The 22510-nt window shown below is 39.6% G+C and overlaps 1 protein-coding gene across 1 annotated transcript in view; it reads right to left on the minus strand.

Annotated features, from left to right (window-relative positions):
- COL25A1 (collagen type XXV alpha 1 chain) overlaps positions 1 to 22510 on the minus strand; it is a 440867-nt gene that overhangs the window by 10959 nt on the left and 407398 nt on the right. The window contains exons 28-34 of the mRNA XM_081131694.1: positions 21992 to 22042; positions 19693 to 19719; positions 13582 to 13617; positions 11924 to 11977; positions 6623 to 6676; positions 5093 to 5119; positions 3864 to 3917 (exon numbers count right to left, since the gene is read on the minus strand). Coding sequence (XP_080987820.1) covers positions 3864 to 3917; positions 5093 to 5119; positions 6623 to 6676; positions 11924 to 11977; positions 13582 to 13617; positions 19693 to 19719; positions 21992 to 22042 — 303 coding nt within the window. The remainder of the gene's footprint in view (positions 1 to 3863; positions 3918 to 5092; positions 5120 to 6622; positions 6677 to 11923; positions 11978 to 13581; positions 13618 to 19692; positions 19720 to 21991; positions 22043 to 22510) is intronic.

Raw genomic sequence — 22510 nt, forward strand, 5'->3', positions numbered from 1 at the left:
CTCCCAGCTCATCCCTTCACACACGACATCTGGAGACAGAGTTCCATGAGTCAGACATACCAACGGGCAAGGTGCATCTAATCCAGGGGCACCCTGTTCTCCTTTCTCCCCTTTAGGCCCCTTTTTGCCTTTCTTTCCCTTTTCCCCCTGTGGATACAAGGGTTTAAATAAAAGACAGGTTTTATTGGAGGAGGGTAAATAACGGTGATTCAAAAGATGATTTAGCCAATAAAAGTCTGGAAGGGCATTTACCACTGTTTTCTGGTTTAGGAAAGGCATGATATAAAAAGAGCAGAGTGACAATGGACTCTGGCAACGATATGTGGCATTTTATTTACGATACTCAATACTCTGATAGAAGGAGACCTAAAAGGCCAACCCTTCAGGAAGAAGGATTGGTGCTGACGTAGGGCCCAGTGCAGTGGCCCTTTAGAATGAGGTGCTTCTGCCGTGCATCTGGGTGGTTGCGTGTGTGCGTGTGCGTGTGCGTGTGCATGTGACGGATACCAACTGTACTGAAGCCAACCAGTGGCAGGTGAGGTTCAGAGGAATAATGGATACTTCGCCTAATATTCTCCTAATACCTATCAACTTGTTTCCCCCCCTAATCCTGTAGTAGGTGAAAGCTACATTGAACCAGAAGAAAAGAATATTAACAGCTCCTACCTTTTTGAAATACATCCAATTTTATGACATTATTTTTTGTAGCTCTCATTAAAAAATACTCGATGTATTAAAATATGCTTCTATTTCTTTTAACATTCTTTTTCAGGAAACTAAGAGCAAATATTTTCCTTATTAAGTCAGGTAGATAAATTGAAAAAGTGCTAATACTCTCAGCAATACCAATTGGAGAAACAGACTTATTTGTAAACCCAGGGATCTTCTCTAACTCACTCGTATTGATCTCATGCCAGATGTTCACAATGGTAAATGGGTTTCCAGCTTACTTACAGGGTAACAAATGCCAAAAACAAAAAAAAAAAATTCTGTTCAGGAGAGGAAAAGCGGTTTGGACTCAGCTGAGCTAACACTAAAAATGAGGTAGGCAGGATAATTGCATAGTGGGAAGGTAGCCATGGAAATTAGTATTTAGGAATCAAGGTAGAGGTTGTGGAAATCTGCATGGATCAGAGGGATGGAGGAATTTAGGAAAGGAGGCAAAAGGAGGAGAGGGAAGGAATGCACCTCAGCTGTTTTACATTAACATAAATATCTGCATATTATAGACAAGAAGTGGGTGAGTACAGAATACAAAATACAACACATACTTAAATTAGCGTATTCATTCTGCAATCAGGATGGCGGTTACGATAAAACTGGATAGATTCAGAAGCAAGACAACACGAATATTCTCAGGTAAAACGGCACGCACAGAACAGAAAAATATGAGATATGCACTCTAATTAATGTCTTCATTCTGACCGCAGGAAAAAAAGCTCCTCGTTATCTCCTGTGTGCCAAAAAGATTGCATCAGAAGGCTCAGAATCAAAAACACTTGGGTTTCTTTAACACCGGGGGAAGATAGAAGTTCTGTGTGGTTTGGTTGATCATGATTAAAGACAAAGACCTGAGAAGCCAGGGCAAAATGAGAGCAGGCGGGACAGGAAGCTGGGAGGGGCCTTGGGGAGTAAACTGCTCACGCAGGCAGATGGGTCAACATCCCTCCTGAGCAAATAACTTCAGTGCCTTGACATAAAACTGATTCCCACTTGCTTGGGTGAGCTCTTTCCTCCCAGGAGGCAGTGGGCTCCTCTTCATGGAGGTGTGACTGACACCAGGTGTGTTAGGTATTATTAATTTAGAATTCCCTTCACTGTTTGCTAAATCAACTCATATTAGTAAGTCAACAGAAAAGTGTTGTCATAGGAGTGTTGACTGAACAGGCTATGGGCATAATTTTTCAGGAATATTTTTGTAAACGTCAAGCTTTATGGAAAACAGACACTATTGTACAAAGAATAATATATCAGTGTTATTATTAGTCAACATAGTTTTGTAACAGTTAGGGATTCCCTATGTAACACAAAACCATCTCTCCATGGGGGCATGAGCACATAAGGTTCCTGCTAGTATTTATGTCCCATGTCAAAGAATGCTAGACATAAAGTGTTCACATTTAGAATCTAATCTTCCTAAAGATGAAACTTCTCTACATGGAGTCTGAAATACGGAAATATTTTGTATGGGTGATTAACATTAGAGTGAGGATTAAATTTGTGGCTTAATGTTTTCATAAGTTGTAATACTGGTAATTTCTTCTTTGTTTAAAAGAGCATTAAAATAAGTATCCCCATAATGGTGACACAGTTTTGAGTAAGATTTTGGACTCATACACCCCATTAGGTGAATATAAAATCTATAATCTTTAAAGTACATATACCTTGAGCTAAAATATACAATTTATCTCAAAAAATTTATATTTTATGGCCAGAATTTATAATTTAGAATAAAAAAATTATTTTTTTTGGCCTTAGTTTCCTTGTCTGTGAAATGGGTACAAAAATAGCACCAACCTTAGGGGGTAGTTTTGAGGATTAAAAGACTTATCATATGTAAAGCTTTTGGGAAAACACTTAATAAGTGCTCAATAAGTGTAATGTTATTGATGATGGTGGTGGTGCTTTTTACATAACCCCTCACATGAGCTCTCTGACCAATGGGAGGCTAAGTAATGTTTACGGCTTGTAGAATACACAGCAGTCCTCACACCCTTCTTTCTTTGACAACTCTCATTTGGCCTTGCTTTTCAAAAGCTATGAACTTCACTGTCAAAGATAATTTCTAGGGTTTTGAAAACAGTGTGTTGTTAAGTAGATCAGGGCATGATTTAATCTGAGAAATATAATTGAACTGTGGAAGGGCAATTTAAATTTAAATTTGAACTGTGGAGGTACAATTTAAATTTGAACCGTGAAAGTGCAACTTCAGCCACTTTAAGATTTTCACTGTTCTGTTGAGGGGCTGAGTTTTTGTTTGCTTCCTTTGCTGTGTCAAGTGTAAAAGATTATTCTTCAAAGATCTAATCAAATGGGAGAGGAAAGGAAAAATTTAGTTTTAAAATCCATAATCCAAATTTTACTTTCAGACATAAAACCATTTTGCCTGATTTTGGTTCCTGTATAGCCTGGAGCTGATGGTCCTGAGATAGAACCTAAACTCGACCTCATAAAACATACCAATATCTTCACTTAAAAATACCTACAGCACCTAAAAGCTGCCTCATGGACTCACTAGGGTTTATTAGTCACACTGCTTGTCTTCTATTTTCCAGTCAAGAAAATCAAGCTACAGAACATATCTTCTGTCCTTTGACTGGGACTGTTGTGAAGATAACTGAGGTGTGGGTTTGTACTATTTTGGTTTACATTAATGTATAATAAATGTGGGGTTTTTTTCATTTTCAAGCATCCCTGAACATGATATTTTTCAACACTGGTGTCAGGTAGTTGAAAACTTGTAGCCTGGCTCTCTGGGGCTTATATATTTTTTCTTCTACACTGGACAGTGCTCTTATTTCTAGTGGTGTAGCCTTCATTCCTCTGTGAGGACCCGATTCCTTAGACCAGGCATCAGCGTGTTTTTGGAGCACAGGAGGGAGCAGGATTAGATGGGAGCACAGGAGGGAGCAGGATTAGATGGGAGCACAGGAGGGAGCAGGATTAGATGGGAGCACAGGATGGAGCAGGATTAGATGGGAGCACAGGATGGAGCAGGATTAGATGGGAGCACAGGATGGAGCAGGATTAGATGGGAGCACAGGATGGAGCAGGATTAGATGAATGAACGACTCGCACAGGTTGAAGCAAAGCAGAAAGCATGAGAAAAATCCAGCAGGCACGTGCTGGGATGCAGAGGTCACCTTTTCTCCCTTTTCTCCCAGGTCACCCTTCTCGCCTCGTGGACCAGGGAAGCCCTACAGGGTAAAAAGCAAACCAAAGAGATCTATTGATGCAAGTGTGGCAAAATCAAACTGAAAAAATAAATTTAAAATCATGTTTCTGAACATAGATATAAAGAAAAATGGCATGCCCAACAATTTCAAAACGTAGGTAAAGTAGCACTTAGGAATAATAATCTGCCAATGTGTCGATTATCTACATAGTACAAGTTTCTAGCTTTTTCTCCTAGGAAATGTACAGTGGAGAGAATGTCAGGATTCTGGCAAGTTCACTGCTGTCTGTGGCCTTGTGCAAATCACTTACCTCAGCATTTTAGTCCCTTGACTGTAGAATGGGGTTAATGATATCTACTAGACAACTGTTGGTGTGTGTAGTAAATGTGGTGAAATAGAGTACCAGAATTATGTCTGCACGTACCAGGTGCTCAATAAATAGTAACTACTATTACTTTGCTATTGTTATTATTCACATAACACAGGATGAGCAGGGCTCATTTCAAGAGGCATTTACTTTTGAGATTCTCTATATTTATTGACTTGTAAGATATATAGAGGCTTTATGCTAAAAGAAAAGAAATATTGCATACGAGCTTTGAGAATAGGTATAACACACCATTACCTAAGGGTAGCCATGTGAAAGATACTTTAATTTTATGCATATTTATTTTTATTTTTAAAAGTCAGAGACTCTCATTTTTTTAATATGTCTTTATTGATTTCAGAGAGAGGAAGGGAGAGGGACAGAGAGAGATAGAAACATCAATGATGAGAGAGTCATTGATCGAGCCCGCAACCCGGGCATGTGCCCTGACCGGGAGTCGAATCCTGATCACCTGGATCCTAGGTTGATGCTTAACCGCTGAGCCACGCCTGGCCGGGCTTATGCATATTTAAAAATAAGTAGTTCAACTGCAACTGTTGAGGGTGTCCCTAATTTGAGAAAGTATTTTGAAGTGGCACTATCAACTGTCAGTTATTAATTTTATACCAGATAATTATTTTTTTCCTTTATGTTTATCTTATGTAACCACTCATGGCGTATTTTATACCGCTGTCTACATGCACAGCAATATATGTAGTATGCATATCTATGTGCACAGAAACAATCAGAAGGATTCTTGCTGTTACTGATGATGGAGACCATCAGCATCTATTATAACAGGAAGATGTTCGTTGTACGTATTACTTACATCAAGACCAGGCTCTCCATCTTTCCCCTGTCAAAGAACCACAGGAGCTACATTAGTGTTCCAGGGTTTCATGACTACATTACTGTGTTAGTTACGGCTGCCTGGACATGCAACACTAGTATGAGAGCTACTTCAAATGTGTGAAACAGATTCTCTATCGATTAGTACTACAAAGTTCTTTCACTAAACCAAGTGAAGTGACTGTTACTGTTGCTGTTACGTGTCATGAAAATGTTTTCTTGTATATTGGGTTAAATAGTTATTTTGCTGATGTTAAATGCTTGGTATCCAAGTTATCAATCTAGGAATAAGTTGAAAGCAAAAATGGTTTAGTTGATTTAAAAGCACACCAGCACTAATAAGGCATGCACATCAATGCTGCTTTAATTTGATAACTTAGTAGTTAGCTCATAAATGAGTAAAAAAATGTGGAAACTTTATTGTTAAATATAGTTTGAATTTGGCTAGATGTGCCCCTTGTCTATAAATATTGAGGGTGAGAAGGTCACAACTTAGACACTGTTTTTAAGTAAGCTTGTAAATGAATGACACTCAAATGTGAAAGGAGTCATAAGGCTGTTGTAGAAGGATGATAAATGCATTCCCTGGTGCAGATTACTGGGGCAGTGACCTGATTGTGTCACACAACGGATCCACCCAAAGTTCCTGAGAGGTTGCTTTGACTCTATCAACTGGAATCTATTTCAAAATAAGCCTTCACTTTAAATATATTTTAAATTTAAAATCGGCCTCTTCCTTAGCGTTGAAGTAATCATGGTTTAAGTTTATTTCACTCATAAAAACTGAAAGTACAAGGTATGCGGAAGGTGCATAGGGTTAAAAACCTTAATATAGCACATGCTTCTATTGTAGTCCTTCCCTACCCCATGGAATCATTTATGATTATCCCAAAGTTAATGTCCTGAAGCAAACCTGAGGCCTCAACTTGAAGTCTGTGTCATTGAGAATTTTCAGAAGACAGAACACTATCCACATTCCATGTCTGAAGATCCCTTGTCATCACAGTGACTTAGAAGGATCAGAGACATCAGTCATTGTAAACATCAATTCGAGAAATACCTTCTTAGCAAGGGTAGCTTTTGTAAGTTACCTATGAGAATAGATCAAGCTTGCGAAGTTGTTTTAAATAAGGCTCCTACACCCACTTTTGGTTCAGTGACCTCCCAAAGAAGTGCCAGTCACGGCTGTCCAGTCAGATGGTATGAGGAAGGCATCCCTGGACAGGGGAGAACCACCTCAAGGTCAGTACTGCTCATCTCATGGGCAAGCTCTGATCCTCTCAGTCCTGTGGCATGTGAGGGAGTGAGTCTGTCTGTGAGAAGGAGAGCAAGACATGAATATGACCTATCTCTGGAGGACATGGTGACACTGGGGTTGTAGAGAATTAGTGGATTGTTCTTGCTCCTATAATGTGATTAGTAGGCCCCACAAGGGAAGGGTTAAGTGTGCCAGTGACAGGTGAGCTGTGCATGCTGAAGGCAGAGGCTGCCCACAAGACCAAGAACTCACAGGCAGACCGTAGGGCCCTCTGGGTCCAGGCTCTCCCACAGCTCCTTTTTCACCCTAAAATAAAAGGCAGAAAGTTCAAATCAAACACCTAGATTCATGCCTGTGCCCTAAGAGCCTGTGTATAAAGCCTCTGTTTGAAGTAGCATTCTATCAAAATTCCAAAGATTCAGGCTCTTCCAAAGTCGCTGCCAATGATACAGTAAAAGCAATCTACATTAGACTATTTTACCCGATCACCTTTGAAGGAGGGGCTGTAAGACTTCTACTGCCCTGTTGTGCAAAAGGACCAGCATGTCTAGGATGCTGTACTTGGGTTTCTTGGGAACTAGCATGAAGTATTTATTTGTTACTAATTATTTTAAGTTATCACTCTTTTAAAACTGTAAGAATAAAATGTCTTTTTCTTTCTACCAAACATCTCTTCTTCAGCAAGATCTTCCTTGCGCACTCCTTGCCCTCACAGGGCACTCACACACCGGGAGACCTGTTTATTTATTTAAAAAACTTGTATTTGTTGATTTCAGAGAGACGAAGAGGGAGGGAGAGAGAGACAGAAACCTCAGTGATGAGAGAGAGTCAATGATGGGCTGCCTCCTGCATTCCCCCTGCTGGTGATCGACCCTGCAACCCAGGCGTGTGCCTTGATCGGAATCTAACCATGACCTCCTGGTTCATAGGTCGACGCTCAGCCACTGAGCCACACTGGCCAGGCTAACCTGTTTATTCTCCACCGAGCCCATGACTGGAATATGCACACTAGGGTGCCAGGGCCTCTGGCTTTGTTCCCTGCTGCCCCCTCCATGGCATACAACAGTGTCTGGCACATCAGTAAATAACTGTTGAATTAATCAATCAAGTCAAATGAATACAATCATGTACCTGTTTTGCTTCTTTTCTGAAAAAGAGGGTTTTAAAACTTTTATGCCTCCTACTAAATGCCTGTTAACCTCATCGCTCTCTCTCCATGTGCCTATTTAAATAGAATAGCTTGCCTCGGCTTAAATGATAATCTTGAATGCTTATAAAGAATAAGTGTAATTGGATGTCATCCCATGGATATGAAATGATTGTGATGACGGAGAAAGAGCTGCTCTGTGTTTCAAGCAGAGTTCTCCTCTGCCACATCTCCAAAATTAACGTGTTTGTCAGGATTTGGCAGGCAAACTTCAGGAGTCACAGTGATGTTTATATGAGTGGCCAAACAGAAAAGGTTACCTTCTTTTATCATGCCCCTTAAAGGTTAGCAAATCGTTTTCATGGGTAAAGTGCCAAGCTCCGCCGATAACTGTGCATGCAGACCCGTGTATTATGCTGTTTCTCTAAACTCCAGATTCCCGTCTGAGCAAAGTTCAGGCCCCTGTTAACATTCTTTATTCTAAACTTAGGGATTGGTGGAGCTAATTAGCACTGTCACCCAGAAGCACATAAAGAACAGGGAAATTGCTGAAAATAAATATGACAAATGCTTTTGAACATTTATTCATTATTACTGAAGGAGCAGCATTTGCTTTCAGGAAAGTGCTCAGGCTTTGAAATAAAACAGATTTAAATCTGAATTCCAATTCTGTCACTAACTAGCTGCGTGGCCTTAGGTAACTTTTTCTTTTTTGAATCCTCACCTGATGATATGTTTTTATTGATTTTAGAGAGAGAGGAAGGGAAAGAGAGAGAGAGAGAAACATCGAAGTCAGAGAGAAGCATTGACCGGTTGCCTCCCATACATGCCCTGACTGGGATCGAACCCACAACCTCGGTATGTGCCCTGACCAGGAATCAAACCTGAAACCTTTTGGTGTATGGGACGATGCTCCAAACAACTGAGTCACCCGCCAGGGCTTAGGTAACTTTCTTAACCTTTCTGTGCCTGAGTTTCATTGGCTGTTAAATAAGAATAATAATACATGTTCTACAAGAATTTTTCTGAAGACAAATGCGATTATAAAATATGAAATTCACTATTGCCAAATAATAATGTCCCACAAATGGCAGCTATCACTATTATTATACAATTAGATGTCTTATTTATTATTTATTTATTAATCCTCACTTGAGAATATTTTTTCCACTGCTTTTCAGAGAGGGTGGAGGAGAGAGAAAGAGAGAGAAACAGCAATGTGAGAGAGATACATCAATTGGCTGCCTCCCACATGCACCCTGACTGGGGCTGGGGATCAAGCCTGCAACCCAGGTACGTGCCCTTGGCCAGGATTGAACTTGGGACCCTTCAGTCCGCAGGCCGATGCTCTAACCACTGAGCCAAATGGGCTAGAGCTAGTGGACTTATTTTTAATAAAAAGGGCTTGGCAACTCAAAGAGCACCTAATTCAAAATAAATTTATTTCATCTTGATCGGGCAGTGTTATTTATAATTTTTAAAATGGTGGTGGTGGTAGTTACTGTGGTGGTGGTGGGAATGTGTTTGTGTGTGTGTGTGTAGTCAGAGGTGCGGGTTTAAAAGGAGGGTTCACATAACCTGGAGTAGATCTAGTTTTTAAAAACTCCACAGATTAGAGTAGATTTCATTTGAAAAATCTCCATGGATTATTTTGATATACCTACTCCCTTCTCCCTCCTCTGATTGAGCAACGTGGCTATGTTTTGTTTTTAAAATGAATATACTGTGGCTTATTTGGATTAAGCTGTCACTAAAGCATTTGTCTGTGGAACTTCTGGTATAGAACTGCCCACCCCAAATAATTACTTTAATAACGACAATCCATTTCTCAGCAGTGTCTGCTTCAGAAGTGGGTATGAGTGTGGGGGGAAGTCAGCTGGCCACTCTGGGGAGGTTCCTCACTGCTAAGGAAAGAGGCGCAGGAGGCTAAGGCCTGCCTGTGCTTCCTGCGGATGCCTCCTGGAGGGAGGTGAGCACCACCGCGACCAGCTTGCCAGTGGTCAGAGGACAAGGCCGGCACGCGGAAAGGGCACAGAGGCAAAGGCTAGAGTCCTTCCTTTGAACATTTTGTTATAGAAAACAATACATGTCTTTATTGTACTGAGGCATTTTGAGTTGGGACTGTGTCACTTAGAGCCAAAAGCATCCTAATGATCCCAGCTTGAAAACTTTTAGGAGTGAAATATTAACAGGGGGATTGGAATGTGTAACTTCTTTTCCTGGATTAAATAATACAAAATTTAAAAAATCACCAACCCCCTCCTCACCTTTTGAACCTCTCCAATTTAACATCCTCTACAGAGTTCCTAAGCGGTTACAAGGCCAGATGAAGAAATCAACTGAAGGCAGGAACCATCAGGAGCTTGAAGAGCAGAATACTAATGGTGCCAGGCATGCATTTGACAATTTCTGAATAACACTGTCTGTCAAATGGCTGGCTTCCTTTACGCTGGTCTAAATTTATTCAGGCTCTTTAATTTGCATGTCTACACTAAGAAATTATTCTAGAATGGCCCCCTTTCCTGATTCTTCCCGCTTTAAAATCGGAAACTTTTTCAAGAGAGTCCAGATGGCACCTCAATCAATTAACACTGAGAATCACACTTGAGTTTAGCACTTGGGGTGAGGGGCACTTAAGAGAGCCCTGATATATGACCCAGTCAAGGCAGTTAACATGCTGAGTAAATACAAGTGTAACATTTTACACGGCACACCATCTGACTTCAACTATGCCTTCCAAAATTCTTAGAGATTTCATTTGCTCTCCGGGTTAATTCTGCCCCAGGGCCGAGACCCGATACTCTTGTGACACTGTGGAGCTATCGGAAGTAGCAGCTGATTTACCAAATGGTAAACCCTCTTGAGCCCCAGGGCACTCTGCCAAAAGACTACTTGAGATTTGCTGCTCCGTTTTTAGTACCAGTACTGAATTTCTTGATACAGCGCTTAAGTGCTTCAGTGGGGGAGGCTCTTCACTTTTAAATATTTTTAATTAAGATGATCTTCATAAGTCATTGGCTTGATCTTAGAAATAAGATCAAATATAGAAAGATAATTGCAGATTCAGATTATGTATTTCTTTAAGACTCACCTCTTTCCAGAAGCATTCTTGGACAAAGCCACCTTCCTCATCACTGTATGTACAGCCTGAACCTATCTCTATTCACTTTGGCCTCATTATCTGGCTATTTTTCACAGATTTTTTTTCCCCCCTCTGCAATTAGCTGTAAACTCTTCTAGATCAGGGGAAACAGCTGCTTCCCTTACAGTATTGAATAAATATATATAGTGTATTAGTAAAACATTACAGGGTGAGGAATTAATTATAATGGTATTCAATTCACTGGAGCAAAATGGACTTTACATAAAAGGGTGAGAGTGTTTCCATTTCACACTGGAAGTACACCGGGTTTTGTACATCATAACATGTGATAAATATTTACTGAATGGATGACTTCAGCTTATAGAACATGGGGTTGGGGAGTACGCCAAAGAAACCACTACGCGGCCCTCTATGTTAAAGCAAATTATTCCAGATTGATGAAACTCTATCTTCCTTTAAAAGACCACAAACTTGCACAATGAATTATTCCAACATTTTGAAGCCCTCTCTATTAGGATACTTTCTTTACATCCCTTCCAGGATGGTGGGGAAACTGATGACACAATTCCACTCAGACACACAAACACTTGCAAGTTTCCCAAGGTGAGGGAAAGAAAAAAGGGGAGAAAAACAGAGAAAGAGGGAGAGACGTTCCGGACAGGCGAGCAGCTGCTGATGCGGCAGCACATTTTTTTGTGTCAGATATTTATCCCCCACTCTGACTTCTTTTTTTCCCAAGGATATGAAAACACAGCCTAGCAATAGAGAGGTTAGTGAAAGGTTTTTGCTTTATAATGCACTGAAATTATTTCCGTATGGCTAAAGAAAGATAGGCTATTCTTTTGTTTTTTGAAAACAGCAGCATGTGTAAATGTGTGGAGGAGACTGCGTCGGTTTTGTCATTTTCTTTGCAAAGTCGCAGCTGACCCTCTATGAATAAAGTAGCTTTATATAAAATATTATCAGCCAGAATATGCAGTCCAGGAAATGGCAGCCCCACTGACTTCTATTTACTGGGCTAAGGCCAAATCAAACCATCCTCCTTATGGGCTCGGAAGGCGTGGTCTGAGCTCTGTGTTAGCCGAGTAAATGTCGCATTAGGGCAGCCACAGTCCATGGCACACTCTGTGGTTCTGTCTCTGTGTGAAGACTCTGAATAGAACTTATGATGATAGCTAGTTTCATTTAATAGTAGATGGCCCTTTGTTTCTTCTGGGAAATGAACAGTTCAGTTCAAGTACAATGAAAAGGCCACACTCTCTTTTCTTTAGGTCACAGCTTAGTAACCTCAGGAGCAACTTACTCTTTCTCCTTTGGGACCTGCTGGGCCATGGGGTCCCATAGGGCCATCTGTACCCTAAAGAAAAAGATAAAAAAATAAAATAATATGAGACATATCCCAAGGGCTATGAGAAAAGCAGCTATAATTTATCCTGGACCTTTCCTGAGTGAAGGGCGCCTGAGAATGTCAGCAAGACAACTCATCTCCTTTCAAAGTGCTTTAGGTTTGATCCTTTCAGGCCAGGGGTTCTCAAGAAGCTCATGCAACAGGGATGAATTATATAACTGCCTATTTCCATGAAGGGCACACACACAAAACTGTGCATCATATTTAATTATATATTTCCTCCCCAACTAAATGGAACAGCTTCACTTTGCCCCCCTAATCTTAAAAAAAAACCTGCAATCGTTTTTCCTTCACATCACCCCTTGTTCACATCCCTTCTCCACCCCCGTGGTCATCCCCACTTTCCTTGGCCACGGATGCTCCAAAGCCTTGTTTTCAGCTGCTTCAGAGGCTTGAACAGTTATACAGATAAACAAAATTAAATAAAGGAGAACAGTGTTCAAACTGAACTTTCTCGGGCTCCATTGGGAGCAGCAGGGGCCTTAGAGGGAAGGAATTATTCCTGCAGGTTCTGCTGCAGGGCCTGAAGTCACTGGGCTTCCAAGGCACAAACTAGGCAGCTGATGATTTAACGGAGTAATTGCCTTCTGGCCTCCTGCTTGAGGGTAAGGATTTCTATGGCCATGAGATAATACCTGAATGAATGGAGGACCACTGAGGTCCCAGGAGAACAATGACTGCCTGAAGAAGGTTTTTAGGATTGAAGAGCTGAAGTTTCCTTCTGATTCTTAAAAGTGTAGCAAGGATTTCGGCTCATTTTCAGGAAGACTATGCTTAGATTTGCAAAGAATTTATTGTAAAAGTTGCAAATGGAACTATTTGGCACAAGTTTTTACAGTGTTTTTATTTCTTGTCTACTGTTTACTCTCTTGGAGCCCTGTGATATAAAATAATTCAGGGTTTTAAATTCATTCTAGTGTTGGCGAATTCTCATCATCTTAAACTGAGCCTTTACTGCCTGAACTCAAAGTTCATCTTCAGAAGACTCGTAAAATACTGAGTATCTGCGGCTGAAATTGAAGAGATGAAGCCGTTAAGAGCCAAAGAAAAAGAGACAAAATGACAGAAGACAGACAAGTCATTTCGATGAACAAAGATTTGAAAGTTAGTTCCAATGAAGGAGTTACATTTCTAATAAGAACATAAACATCAAAGGAAAAAGCAGGTTAAAATAAATTCACATGGTTGTAATCCCTTCAGAGGGCCTCTCTCCTGGAATGACAGGAAATGTCCACTGGTTATGGAAAAATCTGTGGGGATCCTAGGACAGTGAACCCAGTTAGCCTGGCCATTCCTCTCACCCAGCAGGGGGTCCAGACCCGAGCCCGGCTTCAGAATCATGCTCTGTAGTTAAGGCTGCACGTCCAACAGAGCCGCGGCCCACCCTCTGTTCCCCTTTCCCTTTCCTGCTACTGTCCCTGTCCACCTTCTCGTCGCACCCCGGTCCTAGGCACCCTCATCTTTTAATGAGAACACATGAGTCAAAGGGTCTGTCCTGAAGCACAGAATTCATAGCCACGAACGCGCTGGAGCAAGACGAGGCGCTGACTCACCCGGGCTCCTGGCTTCCCGTCTAAGCCAGATGCTCCCTGTGTGATTTGGTTGGTAGCAGGGTTGGTGGGTGTAACACGAATGACAAGAACAGAGATTAGTATGAGGTACCAATGAACAGGCGTACACTTCAAACAACATAATACCCGGTCACAGGGTTTGGGGATGATTATCACATTGCTACAAATTGTTAGTTAAAAAAAAACGAAACACAGGACAATAAACACCCCGAGAGACGATGGCATTTTAATGACATTTCCATTTGATAAATTCTTATTTAGAAATCAAGGTAGTGAGGTTTATAGAGTGGGCTTTAAAGTAGTTACCAGTAACAGTCACTACAGTTACTGCTAATATCCCCATGAAATTCATTTTCTCAAGACTGTACTATTCACGGTATTTTCTTTAAGTTCTGGAAGGAAAAACAATGGCCAATCTTCTAAGAAAGGGCTCATTATAATAATCAATCACGAATAAATAGCATTTCAGAGGAGAAGAGCTCTAGTTTTGTTTGTTAAAACAGCATTTATGAATAACACATCCTGCAGGATGACTGTGGCTTTTACATGAACAATAGTCATTGTTTTCTGGGGTGTTCTTACTGTGTTCACATTAGATGCCACTAGAGGGACTTCTAGGAACAGGAAAAAGCCAGAAATATTTCATGAGTCCAAACAGAAAAATAACTGTCCCAAACAAAATCGTTCCTTAGTTCACTTCAAATAATCATTGCATCAAAGTCTGAATGGGAAATGCTTTAAAAAATCTAATGTTCTCAGGCAATGCATGCTTTTCTTCACCTTGGACTCCTGACTACGCATAGCACGTGATTAAAAGATGACATTTTCAATGCTTATGTCAAGAATAAGCACAATTTCTTCTTTGATATGGTGTTTGCATCTTAAAACTCAAATATTTATTTACAGTCCTTTAAAAATATTGATGAGGTCAAGGACTGTTTAAGAAAGACGATGCACTAGCCCTATAAATTCTCTTGGCAAGGTTGCAGAACTTTTTCCCATTTTATGCTTCAGATGTAATTAATAATACAAAATGAAAGAAAAAAAATTGATTCCAGCTGCAAACTCTACCAATGATGCCATTTGGGTAACTTTATATTTTATTTTACAATTCCTTCTGTATAATTCTATTAGGAGTGAGGCTATAACTGCAAAATACATCTTTAGTTAGCAATAATTGAAAAATTTTAAAGTGTGTTGTTGTTTGTTTGTTTAATGCTGGCATATGTACAGCTTTCTGTTAAATGTTGTATAAAAATTATCACTAGTCCTAAATTTGAAATTAGGGCAAACTTTAAAGAAATCAGGTTAAGGGTTTAAATGAAATAGAAATCCAAACTTTTTTTTTACTTTTTGGTACTTTTGTCAGAGTCACCATCATTATAACATTTAAAAATAAACACAGAGATGGTAAAATTTTTGCACTGACAATATATTTACCTGGGATGTGAATTAATGACTCACATATATTATAGAGGTTCTATGCCTAGGGTCCATTGATCTAATTTGTGTGATTTAACTTATGCTCTAATACAAGGCTTTATATTACTTATTCAATAAATGAGTATCTATTGAGCATCTACTACATGCCTGATTTATGTAAGGCACTGGTTATCAAGAGCATACTTAGTACTTAAGATATAGTACAGGGAAAATAAAATAAGTGGTCATCAATTATGTGTAAAATATGTGTATAGCCCTGGCCGGTGTGGCTCAGTTGGTTGGGTGTCATCTTATGCACCAAAAGGTTGCAGGCTCAATCCCTGGTGGGGGCGCGCAGGAAGCAGCCTATCAATGCTTCCCTCTCACATCGATGTTTCTCTCCCTCCCTCTCCCTTACTCTCTCTTTAAAAAAGTCAATAAAAAAATCTTTAAAAAATAGAAAATATGTGTATAAACTATTTCCTATTACCAATTTTATGTCATATTTTAATAATGTAATCTATAATGTTCTTTATTGACTTTTATTGACATTCACTGAATAGACAGCATAGTAACAGCTTGAAATTTAAACCTCATATTCAATAGCCGTTTTTTAAAAATCTCTTTTTAGTTGTTGTGGAAAGAAGGCTGGCATAAAGTGCACAATGGGTGAAAATCCCTTTTTTGTCAAAAATAAAAATCTTCTCCCATCCTATCCACTATTGCTACAATAATCTCTTAGAGAGTACTTCCGAAACAGACAACATACGACATTTAGACCACAGTATGATTGATTAAGGTAAGGAGCCACAGCACTGACCTCACCCCATCAACAAGGGCCAAGTGCATACTTGCCACCAAAAGAGGGCTACAGTTTGGGTATCGAAGGAGGGGGAAAAAAAATATTGAAGGAGAATTTGAAACTGCACTAAATTATAAAAATGTTTGGGAGAAATTATGAAATTCTCAGCACAATGCATTTTTAAAGAGGAGGGTGATGGGAGAAGAATTGTCAGCTTTAAAAGAGGAAGGTTGGCATGTATGTAATTGAAGGACAAACACGTATGGTATTGTGTGCTGTGGGGTCTTCCTCATACAGAAGAGCAGACATCAGAAAAAGAAACGGGGCTGAGCTCTGCACTAACAGTGTGTTTTCCAATTACAGAAATCTCAACTCAAAGACAGTCGCCAAGTAAACCAGAATTGTTGCTAAGGTAGAAAGAAAAGTCCGAGATTTTCACTGAAATGGAAAGTTTTCTTTACTTACTGGAAGACCAAGGGGTCCTCTGTCACCCTTTTGACCTGGTTCACCCTTCAATCCTTTAACACCATTTAACCCTGGTTCACCCTAAATGCAAAAGCAAATGCCAATTTTGGTTGCTATCACGGGCGTTTCAACTATGAGAGAAGAGAGCCAGTCTCTAAAATGGTTGCAGATTCCAGTTTTCGGGAATAGCTGAGTCAGGCTAGATTTGTCTTGTATCAGTTCAAAATTAATTTTTAAAACATTAAAAAAAATTAATAAACTGAAATTGACAAATAAGATTCTAGGAAACAAAGCTCCCTAGAAAGTGTGTTCTTTACAATCAAAATATATATAGCTGAGTTGCTGAATTTTTTAGTTGTATATCAAGGCAATTGGTCTTATACTACATTGTTCTGACCAAGCAAATCAAAGACAATCGGATGCTCAAGGAGATTCAGTGACCAAGCAAATCAAAGACAATCGGATGCTCAAGGAGATTCAGTGATAAAAAACCCTACTCCGCTGCGATGGAAAACTGGAATATGCAGGACAGTGTTATATACAGACATTTTAAGCCTTTAAGCATTTTGCCCAGGGGAATGGGCTAAATATATAGCAGCTAATGTTTGAAGTAATGCCATTTAATGAGTCCTCATTCAGTGACATTGCCAAGTCAGGTCCCTATATAGATTAATCAATAGAGAAGACAGCAAATAGCCAATCCCAGAAGAAAATATGAAGATCACAGAACTTACACATAGTAAGTTCGTCTGCCCAATGTTTGAATAAAGAAGGTTTGAATTTAGCTTAGGGTGACATTACAAAAGCTGTGGGAAGTGATAAATTTTGTTGACTCTATTAAAAAAAAAAATCTAAGAATACAGCACACCTATTTTCTGTCAGCAGCAGCAGTATGCTGGAGATAGAGTTTAACTGGCTCACTTTTCAACTTTTAAGCACGGACATTAACTTCATCAAGAAAATCTTGAAAGCCTTGAAAGAAGATGATTTTAGTCTCAAAGCCCTATCGAGTCTTTCTGGGTGGAGTGGGAACAAGGAAGAGGTTATGTCTACATGGCAGGAGGGTGGTACTTTCCCCATTTGTCTGATGATGAAGTCAGTGTGGTGCTTGTTAAACATAAAGAGTCCAGGGCCCCACACAGACCTTAGTAGCACAGGAAATGTGTACTTTTCATAAGCCTTCCAGGTGACTCTTCTCATCAGGAAATTCTGGGAAACAGCTCATCCTTAGAACCACGTTATATATTTGAACTTTTGAAGGGGTCACAAAATAATGAACACATTTGGGCACAACCTAGTGAAATGTTGGGATTCTAAAGATAGGATGAGCACAGTGCTGCCACTATAGGAAATCCAAATGTGCTATGGTTGGTAAAGTATGATCTTGGGAATGTCACAGAGCTAGAGTTAATGTGAGGTGAAGGCCAAGGCTCAACAGTCAACTTCAGTTAACTGGTCTAAACTTGAGACACATAGCTTTGCATGTGTGTGGTCTTTCAGCAAGTGGTCTTGAGATGATGGGTAGGCAGGAAAGCCTGGGTAGGCTGTGAAATTCTTTGGTAAGGAATCATGCATTGATAGGAATGGTCATTAATTGAGACAATGAGTTTATAAACAATCTAAAAGACCAAATTTCAATGCTGGACCTAAATTCTAGTCCCAGGTCTGTCATTTAATTAGCAGTGTAATTTAGGATAAATAACCTAAATTTCCTGGGCCTATAGTTTATCATCTATAAAATCAAGGAATTAGCATAGGTATTCTATGAGGTCTTTGAAACTTTATAAAAATTCTCTGAAGTCTATGATTTAAGTACAATTAAAGTTAAGTGTAGGCAAAAACCAACACATTGCATTTTAGATATCAAAAGAATCTTGGGCATATGTTAATCTAATGGTAGTGGGATATCAGAATCACTCATGGAATTAAAAACACAGTCTTGATGGCTTTAGCCTGAGTTGTTATGATTGCGCTGGTCTTTAAAGGTGCCTTAACATCCAAGGAGAAGCCAAGAGAAGGAAGAGAGGCCCAGAGAAGTTAGATAACTACTAAGACCACAATGCCAGTAGATGGGCTCTCTTTTCTAACCCCCCCAGAACAATGTTTTTACCCCAAACTATAACCTTTGATTCTGAGACACTGTCACTCATTGGACTTGCCAGAAGGTAAGGTATTCTGCCAATAATAAAGAGGCATGAACTCTTCCCATGCTTGGGTGAGTCATCTGCCTGACTTCAAAAGGGAAACTCAGATTTCTGGAGTCAGATCGATATCTCTGCCACCCCTAAAGCTGAGTGAGCCAGAGGGAGTCTCCAGAGGAGAGGGTGGGCTGCCTTTCTGATTCCTAGTGCCAACACTGCACTCATGTGTTCTCTCACCCCTCACATTTAAATGTATCAATTCACTATTGAGGAGCTTTCACGAGTACCTGAACCTTCTCTCAAACAGCCTTGAGGACTAGCTCAAGTTTTCTGTTCAGACCAAAGCGCCAAATCACAAGATAACAAATACAACTGACATTTATTGGGTGCTTATCAACAACTGCACCAGATATTTTGCTATTAAGTCATCATAACCCTATGTGGTAAGTTACTTAGTTGAGTAAATGAAGGATCAGAAAGGGTAAATAATCTGTCCAAGGTAACACAGCCTGTCAGGGGCAAAGCTGTGATTAGAACATAGTTCCTCATCACACATGTTCCCTGGAAGAAAGAGATTATCTTTCAGGGCTCCCTTTAATCCTCCTAGATGTCCTCTTGGTTTACACGAAGGCAGGGAACAGGTGGGGACCGCCTTCACCATACAGGCTGCACTAATGCTGAGAAGGAGGGGCTACTATCCATTGTCCTCTTGTTAACCTGGAGTATATGTATGTGTCTCAATGTATGTGATGCAATCTCCTCCTCAGCGTAGCACACCTCATACACCCTGTTCCATTCTAGGCCCGTCACCTCCAGGGGAGTAGAAAATGAAGATGCTGGACAGTAAAGCATTTAGATGCAGGACTGCCACATGACAAGCAAGACGCATCAATAACATCGATATGTACAACTAAAGGCACTATGGTAAGAAACCATTTGGACTAGTCTGAGAATCTCATCAGATTCACTTCTAAATGGCTGATTTTGAGTATATGATGATTAGTAATTTAAGAAACTTACACAGTAACAAGGAAAAAAAAAAGACAAAATGGGGAATAATTCATCTCCAGGTGATATCACTTAAATTTGTTCTAAGTCTAAGTCATTCTGTGTTGTGAGAGTTAAACATCTGGATACTTAAAGGCTTAAAGATTATCAACATTCTTGACAAGTAAATAAGACAGGACAGACATGCTTCCGTCATGCTTCTCCATGATTAACAAGGAAACAGAAATCAAATAATCAAGGGATTTGTTAGATTACCTTTGGTCCAGGAAGTCCATGGGGTCCCTGAAAATCAAAAACACAGCTTTTAATTAAGAACTGATCCACTGTTTCCCAGCTGAAGTGATTACATAGAGTAACAAAAGAGATGTAAAACAAGAACCTTTTGTTTGAGCTATAGCTAGAGGCAGGCCAGTGGATGTTAATACCTAGTGGAAGTTCCTTCCAGCTTCTGGATTGCTCTGTCATAGGAAATTTATTAATAGCAATTCTTTCTGCTAAATGCCTGTGAGAGGGAGGGAGGAATCTGAAACTGTTATATGAAAGCAAAAATGGGAAAAAAGTATTGTGAATCCACACTACTCCTATTTCTCAAATCCCCATTAAAAAAAATCTAGGTGGAAAATGTGAGATATTTTATGAATTTATATGGAATACAGATAGGTCTTAAAAGACAGAAATTTGCCAAAGAAAAGTCCTAGATTTTAAACACCAGTGAAGAGCAGGCCTTCTACATTACTAACTGCTCTAGACCCAGGTGTTGAGATAGAAAGAAAATGCAAAGATGATAGTCAAGTATGGAACTCTGTTGCATCATTTATTTAATTTAACACTAAGGAAAAGATTTTAATGCAGTAGTGGGGAGCGTTATTATTTAGAATGTATTTATTTTTGCAAAGATGAATTCTTCAAGGTTCTTGTAACAAATGTTTACCAGTGGAAGGAAGTCATAGCACATGCATAGATTGGGGCTTTTCCCCTGTATTTTGTAGAAAATCTAAATATAGAGAATAATTAGCCAACCTAAATTAGCTAAAGGTTCCTGTGAATTGCTTTAAACTTTTCAAGTAATTTAAATAAACTACTGGAGAGAGGCGTATTTAAATACCCATCAATAAAATCACACCACAGTAGGAAAATTTTTTTAACAAGCAATACATAGAAGTTTGTTACATATGTGTACATTGGAATAATATTTTCCCTTTAGATAAGTTGTGGATAAACATTTTCAGGAAATGTCTGATATTTTATCAAGTATTTTATCTCATTTTAGCAATGATTTATAATTCTTTTAAACTAGTTAACTTACGATATGATCAGGATATTGTGTTTTTAAATTTAATCTTCTAACTTAAAGTGGAGGGAGTATAAAAAAGGCTAAAAGGCCTGGCCAGCATGGCTCAGTGGTTAAGCATCGACCTAGGATCCAGGAGATCATGGTTCGATTCCCGGTCAGGGCACATGCCAGGTTGTGGGCTCCATCCCCAGTGGGGGGGGGTGACTCTCTCTCATCATTGATGTTTCTATCTCTCTCTCCTTCTCCCTTCCTCTCTCTGAAATCAATAAAGATATATTAAAAAAGAAAAAAAAGCCAAACATATGCTGTTTGCTTAAGTCTTAATAAACTGTTTAGTTTTTAAGAAAATAAGGTTAATTATAACTGTTTTGTGGGCGAAATAGAAATGGCAGTAAGAAGTAGATGATTGGGTCTGGGCTATGCTCTGTGGCTTGATCCTTCCAATGGTGCTCTTTCTTAGAGCTCAGTAGGAGGAGAGAGAGACCCAGAGTTTATTTAATCCATATGACTGAAGACATGTGGTTATTGAGACACTTAGATATGAATGCGAGCTTAGAGGCTGCTGGACTTGTCCCCATCCTGCCCCAGTCCAAAGCATTGGAAGCACCCGCCTTCCATGTTCCAGCCTCAACACAACCATCATTAGATAGACATTTGGAGAATTACACTGGTTTAAAAACTGTCTTCCTCACGGGCCCTAAGTTTCATGAGGACATGGTCATTGTCTACATTGGTCACCGAAGGATCCCTGCAGTAAATTCTGTATCTATCAAAGCACCATAGAGTGCAAAGGAAAAGATGGAAAATGTATGTCACCTGTGGAAGTGAGCTTCAATTTTTATCATATTATTTTATAAATGTTCTAAGTGAACATTTCATTAGAGGATCTTAATCTTCAAAGTTGGTTAGAAACATTCATTAATGGCTACAATTATTAATCTTGTTTTGCTACCGATGGTCCAGAACAGTGTTTAAAATGATTTTCCGATGTTCCCCTTGTAAGGTTATGAAGCTTGCCAAATCTGTCTGTCTACAGCTTTCCTATCACAAAACTACTCTATCTCCTTCCCACAGACGTGTTTGGGGGAGTGAAAGACAACACTGTAAAGTCAGTTCAGCTCAAAGCACCTCGTATTTTCTGTCCATTCCACAGAGAGTAGTAGGAAATACAAGCTGGCTGTTTTGAAGAATGCGCTCATGTTTTCCCTAGTAGCGTGCTCATAAATAAATGATTACATTTTGGAGAGAAGAGAAACTTACCATGGGGCCTGGTGGACCATGGGGACCTGGTGGGCCTGGTGGGCCTATGATCTGTATGTCCAAAAAATAAACATGGATTTGGTTACTTCATTTAGATAAGGCAGTTTGGCTTAAATCTTTTGCTGGGGTTCTGTTAAGGTCATTAATAGTTGCAGAAAAGGAAGGATACTGGAAGAAATGATGTGTTTGATTCTCTAGGTTTAGAAATTCCTTTATGAGAACAAAAAAAAAAGTTTAAAAATACAGTTCTTTTACAAAAGCCAGAATAAATCAGAAGTACATTAAAAGAAAAGGAAGCAACTGATTACCAAGAAATGCTATAATGCCACAACCGCTATTAAACTCTCCAATATTTCACTAAGCAACAATAGGGCTCTGGAGGAAAAAGAGAACGTATGTTCTATATCCACAAAGCTCTACCCACAGGCGTCATGGGAAAACCATTGATTTTTTCCCCAGGTTTAGACAGTCCTCTGAAAAATTGCTTCTCACTGAGACCTCTGAGACATTTTGTCTCTC

The sequence above is a fragment of the Miniopterus schreibersii genome (genome assembly GCF_964146895.1).
Source record: "Miniopterus schreibersii genome assembly, chromosome: 1".
NCBI lineage: Eukaryota > Metazoa > Chordata > Mammalia > Chiroptera > Miniopteridae > Miniopterus > Miniopterus schreibersii.